The sequence below is a fragment of the Eretmochelys imbricata genome, chromosome 5, assembly GCF_965152235.1.
Source record: "Eretmochelys imbricata isolate rEreImb1 chromosome 5, rEreImb1.hap1, whole genome shotgun sequence".
Lineage (NCBI taxonomy): Eukaryota > Metazoa > Chordata > Testudines > Cheloniidae > Eretmochelys > Eretmochelys imbricata.
Window position 1 is genome coordinate 39,817,732 of NC_135576.1, and position 20,672 is coordinate 39,838,403.

General features: G+C 42.0%; 1 protein-coding gene across 4 annotated transcripts in view; it reads left to right on the forward strand.

Annotated features, from left to right (window-relative positions):
- Positions 1 to 20,672, forward strand: part of IPO11 (importin 11) — a 311,009-nt gene that overhangs the window by 141,313 nt on the left and 149,024 nt on the right. For all 4 annotated transcript variants that reach the window (XM_077816907.1, XM_077816909.1, XM_077816906.1 and 1 more), the window contains exons 22-23: positions 2,172 to 2,287; positions 3,639 to 3,715. In XM_077816907.1, coding sequence (XP_077673033.1) covers positions 2,172 to 2,287; positions 3,639 to 3,715 — 193 coding nt within the window. The remainder of the gene's footprint in view (positions 1 to 2,171; positions 2,288 to 3,638; positions 3,716 to 20,672) is intronic.

Below are 20,672 nucleotides of genomic sequence, written 5' to 3' on the forward strand. Positions count from 1 at the left end.
GGGGTGGGAAGTGGGAGGGTGCAGGTAGGGGGTGGGGGCCAGGCTGTTTGGGGAGGCACGGCCTTCCCTACCCGGCCCTCCATACAGTTGTGCAACTCCAATGTGGCCCTTGGGCCAAAAAGTTTGCCCACCCCTGCTCTAGAGCTTGGTCTCTCTCGAGCTAGGCTAGCTTGAGTGGAGTAACTTGGTAATAGAGATAAGGTACTATCAGAGATTGAGGTGTTTTATCATTTGAATTTGAATGATTGTTTCAACCATTTTATCAGGTACAGATTTAAGATTTACTGGACTGTAGTTTCCCAGTTCACCCCTATATTTTTTTTTTTAAATATAAGTACAGCATTTGCTACAGTGGTGCAGGAGATGTTTTTAGTGAGAGATTGCATATATTTGTTGGAAGTTCAGCCACTACATACTTAAACTCCTTCAAACTCTTGGATGTATACCTCTGGGCCTGGTGACTTATTACTTTCCAAAATACTAGTTTCTCCAAGCACCTTTTCTTCTGACACATCAATCTCTGATAGTACCTCATCTCTGTTATCGGAAAAGAGGAAGTCCAGAGTAGGTATCTCTCCATACCACTTTATAGTCAAAGAAAGGAACTGTTGAGATAGAGTTAAGGTTGAGAGTACAATGCAGTAATTTAGGGTGAAATATGTTACAGGCAAGGTATAATTATTACAAAAACAAGAATTCACCCAGGAATTTCTGAGATAAAATTAAAGCATAAAATAAATCCAAACATTAGCTTATGGAAATGGAGAGTTACTATATCAAACTTCCTTAATTCTGCTCCGTAGTGAGAATATACAATAACCATGTTTTAAAATTAAGGCATGTTAGTCCCAGATTAGATTAAATTGATTTTAAAAATGTGTTAGGTTGTGTGGTGTGTTTTCTGTGCCTTATAGCTACAAGTAGAGGTCGTTCTTTATATTAGTTATTAGAAAAATCACTGTCGCCATAAATATGAATCCTTGTTAGAAGAATTTGTATTATTCCTGGTTCAAGAACATTTCAAAAGCTTTAAGGTGTGATAAAATCCACAAAGTAAATTCTAACAGCTTTCCCTGCTTTAAAATTTTGTATCCTCTTGTTTCCATTAAGTATTTATAGGCTCCATCTGTGCTACTCTAAAGTTTTTCTAGAGAAAGCATGATTGACATTGAAATGATTTTAAAATGTGTATACTCTTTATAATCAGTTTTGCAAACTTTTCATAATTTTACTGTCCTCTAAATATTTGAAGAGGGATCAGGAGTGATATAATAATTATATTTACTTGCTGTGTACAATTGATATATTTTAGTTTGTATATCATTAGTCATATACACCTGTACCCCGATATAATTCTGTCCTCGGGAGCCAAAAAATCTTGCCGTGTTATATCGAACTTGCTTTCATCCACTGGAGCACTCAGCTCCCCTCTTTCCCCCCCGGAGCACTGCTTTACAGCATTATATCCGAATTCGTGTTATATCGGGTCGCGTTATATCGGGTTAAAGGTGTAGTTCCAAAGTCTGGTTTGAGATCCTTCTGCTGATGCTGCTCTAGCAAGCCCCAGAACCTGTCTTATCCTCTTAAAAAGTGGTGGTGGGATTCCTGACTCAGGCGATTAACTGCAGAGGGATATATGGATGGTAGGACTTAGATGGAAGGTGCTGTGAAACCCCAGCCTCTCTTCCTCGCCAATCCATTAGTTTTTATTTTCTCATACGTTCACCTCAAAGAGAAGAGAACAGGCCATCCCCAAATGCTGCTGCTTCTACTATCCCAGTGGGTTTAAAGATTAAACCTGAATGGGTCTAAAGACAAATCTTAATCAGTTTTCCCTAAGTAGTGAAAGTCTAAATTGGTTTGCTGACGTGTCTGTTGCCCAAGACATTTTAAAGTGTGTGGTTTTATATATATGTGCTCTAGTGTAATATGTGGCATAAAAATGTAGCGACTGTGTGTGCTAGGCTTATGGTTTTATTTTTAGTGCCAGTATGCTAGAATTTGTTGTGTTCCATTACTAATTGTAAAAAATGAAATCCAGCTGACTTTGTTGGTGTAATGAGTAATGGTAGAAAATAGGTGTGGCCTAAAAAGAAAATATCTTGAATTTTCTGTTTCAGATCAGATTTTTTGTAAATTGTTTTACGTTCTTTTGTTTATTCCTCCTGCAGGGATTAGGAGCAGAGAGCAAGAACCTCTACCCTTTCCTACTTCCAATTATTCAGCTAAGTACAGATGTTTCCCAGCCTCCACATGTTTATCTTCTGGAAGATGGCTTGGAATTATGGTAAGTGGAAGAACTTTGCTCAGCAGATATTTTTTTATTTTTTTTCTTATTTTCCCCAAGAGAAGAGAACAGTGCACATTAACATTTCTATCACTATTACAAAAAAAAAAAAGACTTGCTTAGAAACATATATGTAATATGTACACTAAACTGACCATGTGGCAAGCTCAGATTTGGGATCAAGCAAACTATGGACTATTGGTGCTTTGACCAGTGGAGGAGATGCTAAGTTTTAAGGGGTGAAATACAGGTTAATAATTTTTAAGAACTCCTGCTGTCTGTTGAATGAATTAATGTTAAAAAAAACAAAACAAAAAACCCTCAGTAACTGGGTTTACTGGGAAGAATGAGTTGCTGATAATATCAGAGGTAGATAAAATTCTAAAGACAGAAAATAGTGATTCAAGCTGAATTACTGCCCTCCTCTGTAGTGAGAGGTTCCTATGGCATAAATTTGCATCCCAATTACAAACCACATATGCCAGTCTCTAAACAAGCTTTTTTATCTATAACAAACAGTAAGTTTAAAAACATTTTTTATGGGAGTACTGGATGCAGTAATCGTGAAACATAGGGTGCTTGATGCTGTTTCTAAGTCAAGTTCCATAATACCCTTTCAGTTTACCAATTCATGGGTCTTGGACATTTTATAGCAGTGCTGGTGTTGGGAACAATCCAGAAGGTTTGACTGTCTAGGCATGTAGTGTTTTTTTTAATCATGTGCTTTGCTTATATACATAATGAGAAATTTCATTGATTTTTCTATACACAGGAATTATAAATTGGAACATAGAATGATGAATGTAGTCTGCTCTCACCTGATTGTCACCAATGCAGGATATTACACCTCAGAACAACGATATTTTGAGGGGATAAGGAGACATTTCTGTAGCATGGGTTTCTTTAACTGGTGACTCTTTGAAATTTCTTAGAGGTCTAGAATGCTACTATGTTGTCTTGATGCATGTAGCATGCAACTTTATCCACCGTACCTGCACTCTGCCCATTAATCCCCCTCCCATGTGGATACTTTGAACATTCCAAACTGCTGAGCAGCTTCAAACAGTCGTCATTTAAAAACAAAAATAGAGAGACATAAAAATGTTTCCTTCTTTCCCCCATTCTTTTGAGATGACAGAACAAGCAAGTATTCCACAGACCAGCAGCGTGGGAAATACTCTTGAAAGATAATCATTTCAAATAATTGTGGCATTCTTCATTTGGAGAGATTTTATATCGATACTAGAAGATTACAATATTTTTACACCTGTCAAAATTGTTCCTCTTATCATGTTTATTATGCGAAACAGGGAACTAAATATAACCAATGTTGTATTTAATCTACTCTTAGGTTAGTGACATTGGAGAATAGCCCTTGTCTTACTCCTGAGCTGCTGCGAATCTTTCAGAATATGTCTGCCCTTCTTGGTGAGTCTTCATAATAAGGATTCTGTTTTCTATACTAACAACGTTGTTCATGTTCTATTAATAAGATAACTAAGGCCGTAAGAAGTTGAGATATCAAAATTCTTACTATTCAAAATGCTTGAACAAGCTTTGAGTGACTTAAAGAATTTCCCATTTTCTTGCACCCTGATTGTGTTTAAATCAATCAACATTTTAAGTGCTTTGTACTTAAAAAGGCAAAGAAACAAACTGCAGATGATGCTTTTTATTAATGGACTGTTTCCTAGTTAAAGACAAAGGGCGACATTCTGGAGCAGTTGAAGTCAGTTGGAGATTTGCCATTGACTTCAATGGGTCCAAAATTTCATCCAAAATATTTGCTGGTTGGTAGGCTAATTTTGATAGGTATCGCTGCACAAATATCCGTTTATTCTCCATGGTGTAATTTGTATTTATGAGGCTGTATGTTCTTGGAGACATATGTTTCACAAAAGATTCCGTGGGTCTTATGTTTGGAGACTATATGCTGTATATTCATACATGCAGTGTGAGTGCTTTTAAAATGTAGAACTAACTGAAGTTGCTTAGCAACTGAATGTTACTTGACAATTAATTTTGGAAATATAATTCAGCTATATATAGTTTATTTGCTTACTTATTGCAAAAAAAAAAAAAATCAACTGAGTTGGACTTCATAGTATTCCATCAAGACTGCACAGTCACTGATTTTATAAAAGCCCCTCAAAGCTTAACACCAAATCAAATAATAACATTGCGTTTGTGTGTAGAGAATAGCTGACTATTCTACTTGCTTAATCAGATAATAATCCTACTTGCTACTCAGGAGAACATAAAGAATTAATGGCTCCATTCCAAATCATTAATATTCAGGTAGTAAATTTTCAAATTATATGTGTGTGTGTGTGTGTGTGTGTGTCTTGAAGTAAGTTATCCAATCAGGCAGTAATGACATGGATGGGGTAGGTTTGTATGTGTGTCAGTGAAATATAACTTCTTGCTGAAACTTTAAGGGGTTCAATCCTTAGGAAATGGATTTTCTTCACCTTTTTGTATAACTCTTTCGAGAATTTAAAAATACTGCAGTAATTTTTAGAGAGAGAAGGTGGTTGAGATAATATCTTTTATTGGACCAACTTATGCTGGTGAGAGAGACAAGCTTTTGAGCTTTTACAGAGCTCTTCTTCAGGTCTGGGAAACTTACTGAGGTCTGGTCTACACTACAGATGTATATGGGTATAGCTATGTTGCTCAGGAATGTGAAAAACCCACACCTCTGAGCGACATAGTTATATTGACCTAACCCCATGGCATAGACAGCATGTTGGCTAGAGAAGGTCTCCTTCCCACATAACTACCGCCTCTCGGGGAGGTAAGTACACCCATAGGGGAGGATTAACTATGCTGACAGGAGAGCTCTCTCCTGACAGTGTAGATTGTCTTCATTAAAGCGCTGGAGAAGCACAGCTGCACTGATGCAAAGTTTTAAGTGTAGACTTGCCCTTAGAGTGTCACAGCTAAACACAAGGTGGAATGGATTGTTTGCCATAAGTAGGTTTCAGAGTAACAGCCGTGTTAGTCTGTATTCGCAAAAAGAAAAGGAGTACTTGTGGCACCTTAGAGACTAACCAATTTATTTGAGCATGAGCTTTCGTGAGCTCAGTTTGGATATCCAAACTGAGCTCACGAAAGCTCATGCTCAAATAAATTGGTTAGTCTCTAAGGTGTCACAAGTACTCCTTTTCTTTTTGCCATAAGTAGTTAACATACATTTCAAGGAACCATTCAAGATGAAGTGGCCCATTAACACCCCTCTAGTAATAGGGAGAAAAGGAAGGAGGAGGGTAAACAGCTGGAAGGGGAGTTGTTTGTGGGTTATACATAGGGCCTACCAAATTCATGGTTTGTTTTGGTCAATTTCAGTCCTAGGATTTTAAAAATCACAAATTTCATGAGTTCAGATATTTAAATCTAATACTTCATGGTGTTGTAACTGTAAGAGTCCTGACCCAACTCTGAAGGCAGCAGCTCAGAAGTAAGGGTGGCATGATAAGGTATTGCCAGACTTACTTCTGCACGGCTAGTGGGTGCTGCCTTCAGAGCTGGGTGCCTGGCCAGCAGCCACTGCTCTCTGACCACCCAGTTTTAAAGGCAGTGCAGGAGTAAGGGTGGCAATACTGCAACCCCCCTACAATAACATCGCGACCCCCCCCCCCCATGACCCTCTTTTGCGTTGGGACCCCCAGTTTGAGAAATGCTGGTCTTCTCTCCCCCACCCCCACCCCAGTGAAATCTGTATAGTATAGGATAAAAGTACACAAAAGACCAGATATCACGGGGGAGACCAGATTTCACAGTCTGTGACGCATTTTTCACAGCCGTGAATTTGGTAGGGCACTAGTTATACATTGTAGTAATAAGCCATAAATCCAGTGTCTCCAGTCAATCCATGATTTTTAGTGTCTAACACAGTTATGAGTTTAAGCCCCCAGGTTTGTCTTTTGAAAGTAATGTACAGATTTCCTTTTAGGATGAAGACTGATGGGTCAGATACAGAGTGATTGTTTTGTGAAAAGTGTTCACCCACAGGTTATGTGGTGTTTTTGTCTTTTATCATTTTCCTGTTTGAATCCATTTGAAAGCATATTGTTTGTCTGGTTTCATCCATGTTGCTATTGGGGCATTTAATACAACAGGTATACCACATGTTGTGATAGGCATGTTGTGAGCTGTGAGCCCACAGCTGGACCAGGGTCAACTTCCCTTTTGGGGGATGCAGGAGTGTCTGACTTTTTTTGGGGGTGGGGGAATAGTTCAGTGGTTTGAGCATTGGCCTGTTAAACCCAGGGTTGTGAGTTCAATCCCTGAGGGGGCCATTGAGGGATCTGGGGCAAAAATTGGGGATTGGTCCTGCTTTGAGCAGGGGGTTGGACTAGATGACCTCCTGAGGTCCCTTCCAACCCTGATATTCTATGATTCTATGTGTTCGACCCATGAGTCTTGAAAGATGTGTTGTGGGGTATGTTGATAATCGTAGCCATGGAGAAGTCTGCAAATTTTGCATCTGTTGTTCTAGCAGAGTCTGGTGCTGTTTTGAGTTGGTGTGTCCTGGTCTGTGCGGAGCTTGCTTCTGATGATGAGCTTGGAGAGGTTGAGGGGTTGTTTGAAGGCTAGAAGAGGGAGTTCAGGAAAGATTTCTTTCAGGATGGGGTCCCCATAGAATATGGGTTGTAGTTGTTTGATACCCCATATGGGTTCCACTGTGGGGTGGTAGGTGACAACTAGGGGTATGCCATTGGAGCGGGTTTTATTTCTGTACTGAAGCAGGTTCTCTTGGAGTATTTGGATGGCCCATTCCATGATGTGATCTGCTTCTCCGGTGGAATGTCCTTGTTTGGTGAAGGTAGTTTTGCGTGTGTTACAACAACACTGTACACAATAATTTTTGTTACACAAATATTTCTTTGCTTTCCTTTAATTATTTTCTGCACTTTTATGTGCTTTTGGAGATGGATGAACTAATTGCTATAGCAAATGGATTTTTCAGAAGAATAATTTTAAATCGTAAAAGAAAATGTAGAAGTTAACATTTCTGAATTGGTCATGACCATTTATCATATTTTCTAAGATTAATTTCAGTACTTCGTATTTTATTATGAAGGTTGATGAGATGTGTTCCTTATAGTAGGCAGGCTTAACGTAGTCCCTCTCCTATGATCTTCCCATGTATCTTAATACTAATGACCGAAATTGTGCTTCAAGGAAAAGTACTGCAGTTACAAAGAGCCAAGGTTTTGTAGATGGTTCACTATTTAACTTCAGATTTACATGTCCACCATCTTTGTAATTGCTAGACGCTTCCTGTTAATCTTCCTTCTGTATCTTTTGAACATCTCTTTTGGGGTATAAGTTTGGTGACATAGTATTGTCGAAGTGGTCTTGATTTTCATAGTTATCCTACATTGCCCTTCCACGTATCTTAAATTCAGAGATTACCCGTGTTTTTTCTCAGTCATACGTCTGCATTAGATGGAGGGAAGTAACAGGTATGGAATGAGCAGCTCATACCTTCGTACATGCTCCTAATAATTGTTAAGAAATCTCCTATATTTGTGATGCCTGCCTTATTTTAAGAATTTACCCCAGAACATACTGATGCTTCTCTTCGGAAGAATTCAAGTTGGAGAGGAAATTCTTTAAATATGTACTTAAATGCCACAGTTAAAATTAAGCAGAGCTAACTTTATGCTTTGGGTCTACAGTAATTAATTTCATATTTTTATTAATATTTTATTTTGATACTGTTTACCACCCTACCAAAAACAACACCACCAGCAGCTAAATAACTGTGCAACAAAAATAAGATAAATCTCCCACTTTCCATATGCAACCCTTAGGCAATATTTACTTTTGTAAGCAGCTTTCTGAGAAAGCAGTGCCATTGAGCTTGTTCTCATGTCAACACGTTTTGGTCGCTGTAAAACAAAATGGGGAGTGCTTTCTACAGGAAAGAGACCTTCATGCAGAGCATCCTGCCAGCAGCCCACTATTGTTTACGTCATGGGGAGTGTAACAGAAATACCACCACAGATTTCAACTATGGCAGTACAGCATGAGGTGAGAGATTGTATCTCAGGTAGGATGGTACTATAGGGTCTTATAGATCTAAACCAACACCTTAAATTACGCCCAGAAACTCACAGCCAGCTGGTACAGATCATGGACCACTGGTTCAGTATATTTGTAGCAGGACACTTCACTTAAAATTCACTTCTGAATGGGCTTTAGGTATAGCCCCACAAAGAGCAAAATAATTAAATCCATATTGTATTGAGAATCAGTGCCACATTCAACAATTTGATGAAAGTTCTCAGCTGAAGTTTCAATGTTTTGCTCAAGTTGTTGTCAATCATCTGTGGAAAGGAGTTCTATGTGCTTCAGCAATGATCTTTTAGAATTCAGGACTTTGTTTAAAAAAAATGTCATAACCATCAGGCGAGAGTAGCCATTACTAGTCATAAAAACAAATACGGCTTTGACTTGACTATATGCAAATATTATTTTTGCACCAACTTATTATGGAGTGTAATGCTTTTCTTTAGGCAAACAAAAGTGTTTTCCCTGATGGTGGGAGGGGAAGGTAAGCAATTAGACTCTTTAGTTCAACAAATTTTCTATTCCATGTTAAAATGCACTTAATTAATAAAACCACCTAATGGAAGCTAGACCTTGTGGCTAAAAGCCTTCAGACTTTCTGCTCCTTGTTATTCAAAAGGAGAACCCACAATAACTCTGAAAACAAATGGTTGTAGAAAATAATGAACAAGGATGTGGCTTGGAATTCTTGATGAAATCACTAGGAAAGGTCAAGTCCCCAATCCAGGAATTTCCTGAAACGTTCCAATCGACTGAGCTATGGAGCATCTCTAGGACATCGGAGCACTGGAAAAAAGTGCTCAGGAAGGAAAGGTTCATCCTGGTTGTATTTCGTCATCTTTATGGGTTTCAAGACATCTTGGGCACTGCTATTCACAACATACCATCCTCAAGACTGAAACTCTGCCTACAGTATTGGCAGCAATATTACCTGAGGAATTCATGTCAGTATATATGACCGAAACCCATTTATCTTTCTCACAGCTAGTATTGGGTATACACATCCATTTCCTATTTTATTCTATTCTGTTCTATGTATACAAATGTGTCAGTGAAGCAAGTTCTAAATGAGTCAGTGCTTGTTATGCAGGTTCTAGTTCTCTGCAATAGGGCAAATTATAGTCCAGAGTCCCATAAATACTACCACCATGCAAGACCTGCTTCAGTTATGGACAGATTTCCATTCAAGCTGAACTTAGCCGCATGATAGCCAAAAGGAAGATCCTGAGATGCAAAAGATGTTCTGGGTGCATAATTGGCTCATTTGTGGCTCCAGAAAGAAATGGCCAGAGTGTACTGTAGGGTATAAAGAGTTAAAATCTAATTGAACATAGGATTAACCAAAGAAAACCACCTGTTCTTCAGCTACCTAATGTCTTTAACTGGGTACAATAAATCCAGTCTATAGAGAATGTTTCACTCTAGTAGCCACTATTCTGGCCAATCCCTGTAGATCCTAATAGTATCCAGGCATTCTCTCCTGCACACACACACCCCCACCCCCCGGCCTTAGGGAGCACTAGCAAGACAAATGAAATTTCATCAAATGTCTGAGATTTCAGTAGACTCTAAAATTCAGTCTACACATGAGATGAAGTGTCCCAGTCACCATATTATGTCTTGTGTGACTTGACAGTGCCTCTTGAAGAGGCAGGATAGAAGATTTTCAGATATAATGACCCCAGAGCTGTTCAGGAAAATGAAGTCCTTCAGCCATCTGGGAAAAAGACTGATTAAGTTCCAAGAGCTACTTTTCCAAAATGATGTGTAACTTGCTTTGGCCAGGGGGATTTCCAGATAGTAAGTGAAAATTCCCCTAGCAAAGTCCTGGTGATTATGACCACAGATTCATTGTTAAACGTCTTTTGGCTGTCATCAGGGGGAGGGGGAAGGCAATATCCAGAATGGATTACAAGTTACCTATTGTACAAGTAATGTAACAATGATGTGACTACATAATTGGAATGTAATGAATTTTTTGAGTTGATGGACACAAGAAATTCCCTTAGTATAGTATCTGGAGTATTATGTGGGAAATTTCTTTAAAGAAGTATAGAGAGGCAAAGTAGGTGAGGTAATATCTTTTATTGGACCAACTTCTGTTGGAGTGAGAGACAGGCTTTTCTTGAGGTTTGGAAGAGCTCTGTGTGGCTTGAAAGCTTGTTTCTCTCACCAACAGAAGTTGGTCCAATAAAAGATATTGCCTCACCCACCTTGTCTCTCTAATATCTTGGGACTGACATGGTCACAACTACTGCATTTACAGAAGGATATCATTCAGAAAATCTTATTTAGGAGTCAGAGATTTAAAATAAGGTAGAACCTCAACCTTATTACTCAGAGTGTGGAGGAAGAGAATGTAGCGGTAGTAGTATTAATAGAAGCTGTCTTCCTATTAGGTTGTGGAGCAATGGCTTATTCTGCAAACTCTGTAATTCCAGAGCTTGTTTTGATGTGATCCATAGGGCAGAAAGACAGAATTATGTAGGGTATCCATGCCTTATTACCATTTAAGCCCCAAGAGTCTGTATTAGAGTTGTTCCGGGTGTCTGTAAAATATCGTAATCTTATTCTGACTGACCAGGCTTGTTTTGGGGCTAGCAAAAACTGTGCCAGGATCTCTGCAGACAGGATGCTTGAAGACCCAGGATAAAATCCAGACAGAGGAACTCTTTGAGTGGCTTCTTCCTGCCTAGAGTCTGCTAGTCTTGAAACAGTCATGATCATCGCTTTTGGTGAAACTAATCACTTTTCTGGAGAGAGAATGGGTTGACTGTGTGGAGAAGGGTTTGAATTTCAATCCTCCCCCTTAGGTTAGGGAAAGGATCAGGAATTTAGAGTGCTGGACAGAGGGGTTTACTTTGGATTCCACAAATTCTGTTCGGTCCACGTTCTGAAATGTTTCTCCCGCTTTCCTATCTTTTAGAACATTGAGTCATGTTCTGTTCCTAAGCTTTTGTATTCCATGACCTTAGTCAAAAGTCACTTCACCCCATGGTATTGTTACACAGGGTTTTCTGAACCCAAAGGTCTTGGTAACTTTATTCTTTGTGAGGCAGTGTCAGGAAATAAATCAATGGGGACACAGCACATTTGTCTGATAGGTAGTTGGTATAAACAGTGCCAATGAGTGTTTTTTCGCTTAAAGCTTTTATTTTATTTAGTCTCAGGCACTTACACATGTCTGCAATAGGTTGTTAGAGCACCCCACATCAATAATTACCAAAATCTGGAGTGGTCTTTAAGTGGGTCTGTCAAGGTTCCTTCCCCACTCTGAACTCTAGGGTACAGATGTGGGGACCTGCATGAAAGACCCCCTAAGCTTATTCTTACCATCTTAGGTTAAAAACTTCCCCAAGGTACAAACTTTGCCTTGTCCTTGAACTGTATGCTGCCACCACCAAGTGTTTTAAACAAAGAACAGGGAAAGAGCCCACTTGGAGACGTCTTCCCCTAAAATATCCCCCCAAACTCTACACCCGCTTTCCTGGGGAAGGCTTGATAAAAATCCTCACCAATTTGTACACGTGAAAATAGACCCAAACGCTTGGATCTTAGGAACAATGAAAAATCAATCAGGTTCTTAAAAGAAGAATTTGAATTAAAGAAAAGGTAAAAGAATCACCTCTGTAAAATCAGGATGGTAAATACCTTACAGGGTAATCAGATTCAAAACATAGAGAATCCCTCTAGGCAAAACCTTAAGTTACAAAAAGACACAAAAACAGGAAAATACATTCCATCCAGCACAGCATATTTTACCAGCCATTAAACAAAAGGAAATCTAATGCATTTCTAGCTAGATTGCTTACTAACTTAACAGGGGTGTAGGACTGCATTCCTGATCTTTTCCCGGCAAAAGCATCACACAAACAGACAAACCCTTTGTCCGTCCGTCCCCCGTCCATCCCCGATTTGAAAGTATCTTGTCCCCTCATTGGTCATTTTGGGTCAGGTGCCAGCGAGGTTATCTTAGCTTCTTAACCATTTACAGGTGAAAGGGTTTTGTCTCTGGCCAGAAGGGATTTTATAGCACTGTATACAGAAAGGTGGTTACCCTTCCCTTTATATTTACGACAGGGTCAGTGACAGGTTTCTGGTGGCTGGCCTTCCATCTGCTGCTGGGATCTTAAGATATGTCCATGAAGTGTCCACCTAACTCAGACCCTTTATGCATGTTAGTGTTATATAGGTTGTCAATCAAAAAACAACAACACATTAAGCAAGAGTTAAGCAAGAAGTTTCCAGTCATGAGTTGAATAGATATGTTTTTGCAGAGTCTGCAGTCTTGTGGGCCCCGACAAACACACACCAGAAGTCAAATATAAACCGACTTTGTATTTTTCAAAGCTGCATACTTGAGCTGTTTAAAAAAAAGCCCAATAGGATGGCGCAGGGTCTTGTGTCTAATTCTTGTGGTAACTCACCACCCATCCTGGCCTGCCTAATTATGCTAAAGTTGCTGCAAAGGCCTACTAGCTTAGCTGTTTTTGGCAATAAATGTAGTAACCAATGTTCCAGTTATTGTCAGTGGCCTAGGCCATTTCCTGGACTGTCAAAATAATCCCCTACAGTAGAAGTGCTCATGGATCTAGCCACTGTGTGCATCCTATTAACTGTCTATCCAAAATCTGTCTGATTATGTATACTAAGCTCAAAATTGAAGAATTTCAACCTGTTAAAGGTATTGTAGAGAAAGGTGGTGATATAGGGTTCCTCCCGTATTTGATCTGTTGTGGTCTTTGTCCCATTTGTTCACTATTAATTGATGACATTACCCTTGTCAAGCTACATGACTTTAGCTGTAAAAATGATATGGATGGACAGGGTTCATGTCATAATGTTGTATGCTCTGTGAAGAGTGTTGTCTTCATACCTGTTTGTGATACTCTATAGCTTGGGGGAGCCACCCTGTAACCCCCATATTCATCACTTACGTATAGCATGCCATGCCATACAAGGTATCATGTGATGTAAGCATGCCATGTAAGGTATCATGGAAAAGGTTATGATCTGCTGAAAGCCATTATTCTATCTAACTATGTATATCATTAGTGCTTATGAAGTTATGAGATTGTATTGTATGGTTATTAAAATATGCTGTGAGTTGGGGAATTGCCCAGATATTAGCTCCGCAGAGACAACAACAATGGAGGTAACCAGCACCCAGGCGGGTATCAAACAACCATCAACACCCATTGTCCAGCAAGGGAGTTACAATTCAATGACTCACTTGTACAAGGCCACACCAGGGGAATTACTCAGCGTTGCCTGGTGACTCAGAAGCGCCCATCAGACGTGCCTGGACTTGTGTTCTCCAAACACATGGAATGAGGATATAAAATAGAGGACAGAGGCCTTGTGGTTTATCCTTTCTCCTCTGCCACTTACGCTGAAGACAACGAGAACACTGGAGCTGAGGAAACTGGTCCCTAGGCTAACAGGGAGAGGCTGCATACAAAAGACTGTAACCAACCTGTGGTATCGGTGGGGTGAGAAAAACTGCTTAGTCTAGATATTGCTTAGTATAGATATTACCTAGTCTAATAAGGTTGAGAATTTAGACTGTGTGCTTATCTTTTATTTTCCTTTGGAAACTACTCTGACTTTGCCTGTCGCTTATAATCACTTAAAATCTATCTTTTGTACTCAGTAAGCTTATTCTAATCCTTACCAGTGAGCTTGACTGAAGTGCTTGGTAAATTTGCTCAGGTTACAAAGGCTGGTATATGTCTACTTTCCATTAATGAAATGGTGAACCAATTAATAAATTTACCTTGCTCAAGAAAGGGTTTTAGCAGTGTAAGATGGTGTATTCCTGTGGTACAGTGCTGGGAGCTGGAGGGATTTGGCTGGTGCCTTTCTCTGTTTGATTCGTAAGTAGCGCTGGGAGCATTCATGCAATCTAGGTGGGTGCGGGTTTTCACATGCAGTTGTACTGAGTGGTAACAGCACCTGGAGGGATTGTGAGAGACAACACAGAATAGTGAGTTAAGGGGGCACAGTGGTACCAGAGTCCTAGATTGCACCCCATTGATCCCATCACACTGTTACAGTTGTGGAGTAGAAAGATACAGTGTTGATCATTAGTAGCTTGTTTATAGAGGATAAGCCACTGAGAATCTGAGGTGGGAATGGCTGCATTTGGCTCCTAGGATTATGCAGTACTTATTCTCAAAGTCCTTAGAGACAGAAACTATCTTGGTTTAATCCCAGGATATCGTCAAGCAAGTAGAATGTTACTGTGGATTGATCAGGAGTCTGCCTCTCTTAAATGCACCTTTGGCTTCCAAACCAGAAGAGGTAATAGGTCTGACAATGATATCCCAGAGCCTGTTCTGATGATTGTTATCCTCCTACTCTTCTAGAGTGTCCGCTGATATCTTACATAATTTATCTGATCCTGAAGGTGATTCATCGTTTGTAGGACCAATTTTAGTAATGTGATAGCATTGATCTTCTTCGAGTAGTGTCCCTATGGGTGCTCCACTGTAGGTGTATGCGTGCCCCTGTGCCTCTAATTGGAGATTTTTGGTAGCAGTGTTCTGTTGAGCCCGGGCATGTGGTCTGCCTCCAGGCTATTTAGCACTGCACAGACAAACCCCACCGTCTTCCTTCTCTACCACTTTGGCCTCAGACTGAATGAGCAGTTGTCCCTTCCTTATCTGTGTCATTAGCATAAGTAGTGTTTGTTTATTTTGTTCTCCTTAAAAGTAGGTAGGCTAGTGTGTGTTTATTTTATTCCTTTGGGTTAAAAAAAAAGAAAAGAAGAAGAAGAGCTAGAGAGAGAAAGGAAAAGAACTTCAGTTTCCTGCCCTGTCTGGGGGCATTTCCCCTTCCACCCCACCCCACCCCACCCCCCCAGACATCTGTAGACTCATCATTTTTTATTTTCAGTTTAAAAAAAAAAAAACTAGACACCACCTTCTGCATTTCTCCCTGCTAGAGGATGACACCCCCCTGCCCAGGAGCTTGCCTGGCTCTCTCTGCTCCAAGTGGTGCCTCTCCTGCCAGGAGTCAGTTCCTGTAATGGCCAGACACTCTCACTGTGCCTGGGAGAGCCTCACAGAAGTGCTTTACCTGCCACAGCTAAAACGGCAGCCTCACAAGAGCTGGGAGCTGAAGTTAAAACTCCTCCCTATGGAGAAAACACTTCAGTCTGCAGGGGACTCCAGTGGGTGCTGACCCCGGATCGTCCCCGTCCCTGAAGCCTTCACTTCAAAAGGGGTCGAGTCGTGAAGAGGAGAAGAAGAAGTGGGGGGGGGAAGCCACCAGCAGACTCCCCCTGGAAAGGCTCATAAAAAGAGCTCCTCCAAGCAACTGGCCAGCCAGAGGGGTTTCCCAGTGCGGCCATATTAGCACCGATCCCAGCACATGGGTTCTGACTAGCTGGCCAGCCAGTGGGGCTCCCCAGAGCGGCCACTTCAGTATGACGACACCAGCAGCTCTGAAGCACCTCACCGATAAGGGGCCCCCTGCTGTGAGTTCTGCTGGGGCACCTGCACCACAGCTATGAAGCAGGCACCCGAAAAGGGGTCTCCTGCTGTGAGCTCTGCTGCCCCACCATCCACAGGGCACTGAGGGGCTTCAGGAGTCAGGCTCTCAGGCAATGGTACTGCCCTCTAAGGAGAGGGGACAATTACCATATCATCTCTAAAAAGAGTGGCACAGAGAAACCCTTTGGTACCAGGTGCAACAAAACTCCCATCTAGGAAGTGTTCTACACCTTCCCAAGCATCAATACTGACAACATACTACAGACGCTCCTCTGAGGTACCATGTGAGCCCATGGTAACACACGTGCTCTGATACTCTGGAGACCTGTGGCCTCAGTACCCAGGGAGAGAGAATTACCGTACCATCTCTAAAATAGTGGCGCCAACAAACTTTCTGTACTGGGCACAACCAAATTCTCATTTAGGGAGTGCTTTGCCCAACTATCGGTACTGACAACGTACCACGCACATTCCTTTGTGGTACCAAATGAACCCATGGTACTGCATGAGCTCTGGTACCCTGGAGACCTGATGATTGGGGAAGAACCGCAATCCCCATTACTTGGTACCAGGACCTTGGTATCGAGCACATCCTGGCACCCAGAATCACTCTTGGCACCGGGCTGTATACTGCCAATACCCCAGTCAGCACCACCCTTACCCACTGAAGAATCTGACACTGGCCAGGAGGAGATCATTTCCCTGGCCCTCATCGTGGCTCACCATCACGCTACAAGGGTCCTCCCCAATTCCATCAAGCCAACCTACAATCACGGTAGGGCCCCCTGAGGTATGCCCACCACCCATGCCCGCCTTCCTCCCTTCCCCCGCCCCCCCCCACGGCCATATTGTAATTCTTGGGTGACATACACACACGTGTTGTGACCATCCCCAGTGTCTCTCAGGGAGAGTCCACCAGATGATTTGCTACAGCCTGGCTGTCCAGAACACCTGAGTCAGCGCAGGAGGAAACTTTTCAGAACAGGAAAAAGAACCTGAAAGGGAAGCGACCCCTCCAGCACACTTCTCCTCATCTCTCCCAGATGAGACTGTGCTCCCCAGCTCTCATCACTAAGTGAAGATTTTAAGAACTTTCTCGATGTTACCGAGAGGGCTGCAGACGAGCTGCAGATTCCCCTGAAGGAGGTGGCAGATACATATCACAAGCTGGTGGAAATTCTGCATACCACCTTCCCATCTAGAACTGTCCTCCCAATTAATGAGGTGGTTCTAGATCCTATCAAAGACATCTGGCAGACACCAGCTTCCATTGCACCAACCAGCAACAGAGTGTAAAAAACAAACAAACAACCAAACCAAACTTTTGATGAGCTGGTCGAGGGCCTGAACAATGATACCTTACAGCATCAGCTGCTATCTATACACCTTGAGTCACACCACTCAGAAGTCACCTTGCCCTACTTCACAGCAGTTAGGACCAGCTCTAGAGCAAGGAGATTGATTTCTAACCGTGAACCTAAAGGGTGCCTACTTCCATATCTCAATACAACCATCATATAGCAGATTTCCTGCTGCTTACCTTTGGGGCAGGATCATTTTCAGTACAGACTGCTCCACACAGGGTATTCTCCAAGGTTCTCTTCATTGTAGCGGCACACTAACCCAGTACAGTGACTAGACTTTATCAGCACCAACCTTAGTACAGTACAAGCGAGAGCATTCCTCTCGCTACCCACATTCACCACCCTGGGACACACATCTCCCTAATGCACTGGGAGATCACCTGCACAACCACAAGGTTCAAGACGAATGGCTTGCCACAGAAATGACCTTCCATATCACTCTTTTGGGGCTAAGGGCTATCAGGAGTGCCTGTACACACTTTCTGCCTTTCATCAAAAACAACACACAAAGGTCATGATGGACTTAATGTGACCTGTATGTTTTGTATAAACCGCCAAGGGGCTTTCCTCCCTCTACAAGACAGCACTCAAACTTTGGAATTGATGCACCCATCACAATGTGCTCATCTCAGCTGTCTATCTACCAGGGATACAAAATGTCAGAGCCGAGTCTCAGTTGCAATTTCCTCATGACAATGAGCGTGTACTGAATTCAGAGGTGCTTCAAGATATATCCGCCCTTTGGGGAACCCTGACTATGGATTTCTTCACTACTTAACGGAACAAGAAAGGTCCTTGTTAGTGCTCCAGGGCCGGCCTGGGGAAACATTCACTGGCAGTTGCCCTCATCTTCCCACAGAGCAGGGCCCACTTGTATGTCTCTTCCCAGTTTCCTACTCTATCCAAGATTCTGTTGAAAATTCAACGAGACAAGGCAAGAGTTATTCTGATTGCCCCTCTTAACCATGACAAGTCTGGCTCCCTTATCTGACACAGATGGCAATATGCCCTCATGTTTCTGTTGAGCCTATCCCTCACCCACTCCCTCAAAACAACGAGCTGACCCTTCACCCCAAACCACGGGTCCTCCACCTCCAGGCTTGGCTCCTTCTTAGTTCCAAGGCTTAGAGGCAGAATGCTCTGACAAGCTGAAGGATGTGTTACAACACAACCAAAAGTTGACCACTCAACATACTTATCTACAAACTGGAAACTACTCCAAGTTTGTGTCATTTCAAACACACAGACCCAACCTCATCTTTCCTCCCTCTGATTTTGCACTACATTTTAAACTCTCACTCAGCTTCCTTAAGGTTCATCCCGTGGCGAAATCAGCTTCCCACTTTTGCGTAGATTCTTTAAGGGGATTGGGAATCTCTTCCCGCATGGGACACCATCTGCTCCAGCCTGGCACTTTAACCTAGTTCTCAGGGCTTTGATTAGACCTCTCGCCGAGTCCAGGGCAACTTGTTCTCTCCTATACCTGTCCATGAAGACAGCATTACTAATTGCCATCACCTCAGCTAGGCACATAGGAGAAATAGCAGCCCTGATGGCACATCTATCGTTCATGGCCTTTTTTTTTTTTTTTTTAAGACAAAGTACCTCTAAGGCCATATCCCAAGTTTCTCCCTACTTTCTCTGCACTTTCCATATGAACCAACAGATCCATCTCCCTGTTTTTTCCCAAAACCACATTGTGACAACTGGGAGATAATTGTGCATATGCTAGATATTAGAATGTCATTAGCATTCTACTTGGACATTGAGGAAATCCCCATAACTCTTCCTTTTGTCCACAGAAAGATCGAAAAGCTCTGTGATATCAGCTCAAAGACTATCCAAATGGGTCTCTAGTTGCATTAATCACTTATCAAGGGTGCAACTTGCTTCTGTCCAGAGTCCATATGCACTCCACGATGTCAGTTTTTACCTGTCAAAGTTTGACTCAGACTCACAATTTATCAGACCACTCTGTTTTATTAGCAAAGCTGCTCTGGTAATACATTTAGAAGTGAGCCCCCCGAGTGGGGCTTGTGTCTTTTAATTTATACAGTTTTTTTTGGAGAACAAGTTACAGAGAAGTTACAGACAAAAGAAGAAAAAGATTTTAGTCACCACCCTTCGAGATCCCTGAGACCAGTCACGTATCTTCAATTACCTGCCACCCTTAACAATCTCCTTTAACAGCTTCCAGTTAACTTAACTAATTGCCCTTCACACCTTCCATTCTGATGCCTGCTTCTTAGACGTGCTGGCTCTATCTTAATTGCTTCTCCATTCAAAAGCTAACTGTCCCTAAGTGTGCTCCCTCAGATACTTTATAACATGTTTTGGCATGCCCTCTCATATACAATGTATCCAGCATGTCCCCTTATACAATGTTATACTTCCACATACCTCAGTCACATTCCGTAGGGATACCCCATCTCAGCAATCCATAGAGCAACAACTTGGGCCTCTGCCCATGCTTTTGCAGAACATTATGCAATCACTGAAGATTTTGCTGCTCACACCATCTTCGACCCCACAGTACTCTCTGTAGTAAAAGACTCCACTCCAAAGTCCCAGCCTCCAGTGGTGAGTACTGCTTTGGAGTCACCTACAGCGGAGCACCCATAGGCACACTGCTCAAAGAAGAGGAGGAAGTTACTCACCTTGTGCAGTAATGCTGGTTCTTCGAGATGTGTGTCCCTGTGGGTGCACCACAACCCGCCCTCCTCCTCTCTACTTCGGAGTTCTCTATAGGGCTCTGTGGTAGAGAAGGAAGTGGGGGAAGAGGGGGTTTCACCCATGCAGTGCTAAATAGCCTCGAGGCAAACCACAAGGGAGGGAGGGCGGGCACATGCACGGATTCAGCGGGACACTGCTACCAAAAATCTCTGATTAGAGGCGCAGGGACACACATACACCTACAGTGGAGCACCCATAGGGACACACATTTCAAAGAACCATCGTTACTGCACAAGGTGAGTAACTTCCTCTTTTTACACTTTGGTTAGGGTGGGAGAATCATAGAATCATGAAACGAGGAAGCACAGCCGGCAGGACATGGGGAGAGTATCTTTAGATTGTTGTGATCTCTTCTGTAAGAAATGCTTTGAGGTATTCAGTTAAAATATAGGGGGTTTTGTAGCATTTTTCATCTGAAAGTAAAAGAAGTTGAGGTCATCCAAGGTACAAACAATCCTTTGTTAACAGAGGTACCTGTGTATTCAGTGGGGTCATGGGACCCAGCAGAATAAGGGACTTGGTAGGGGCAGAGAGACTGGGTGCCTAAAAATTCAGGGATTTCAATGATCTAGAAAAGCCTCCCTTTTTGGTCTCTGAACACAGGAGCAATGAACACGTCCACATCAGGCACATGGAGAGTTGTGTGTTGCTCTTGGTTGGGAGAATACGTGTATTGGTCAGTTAAGTTGGGCAGAGGATGAAATACATATC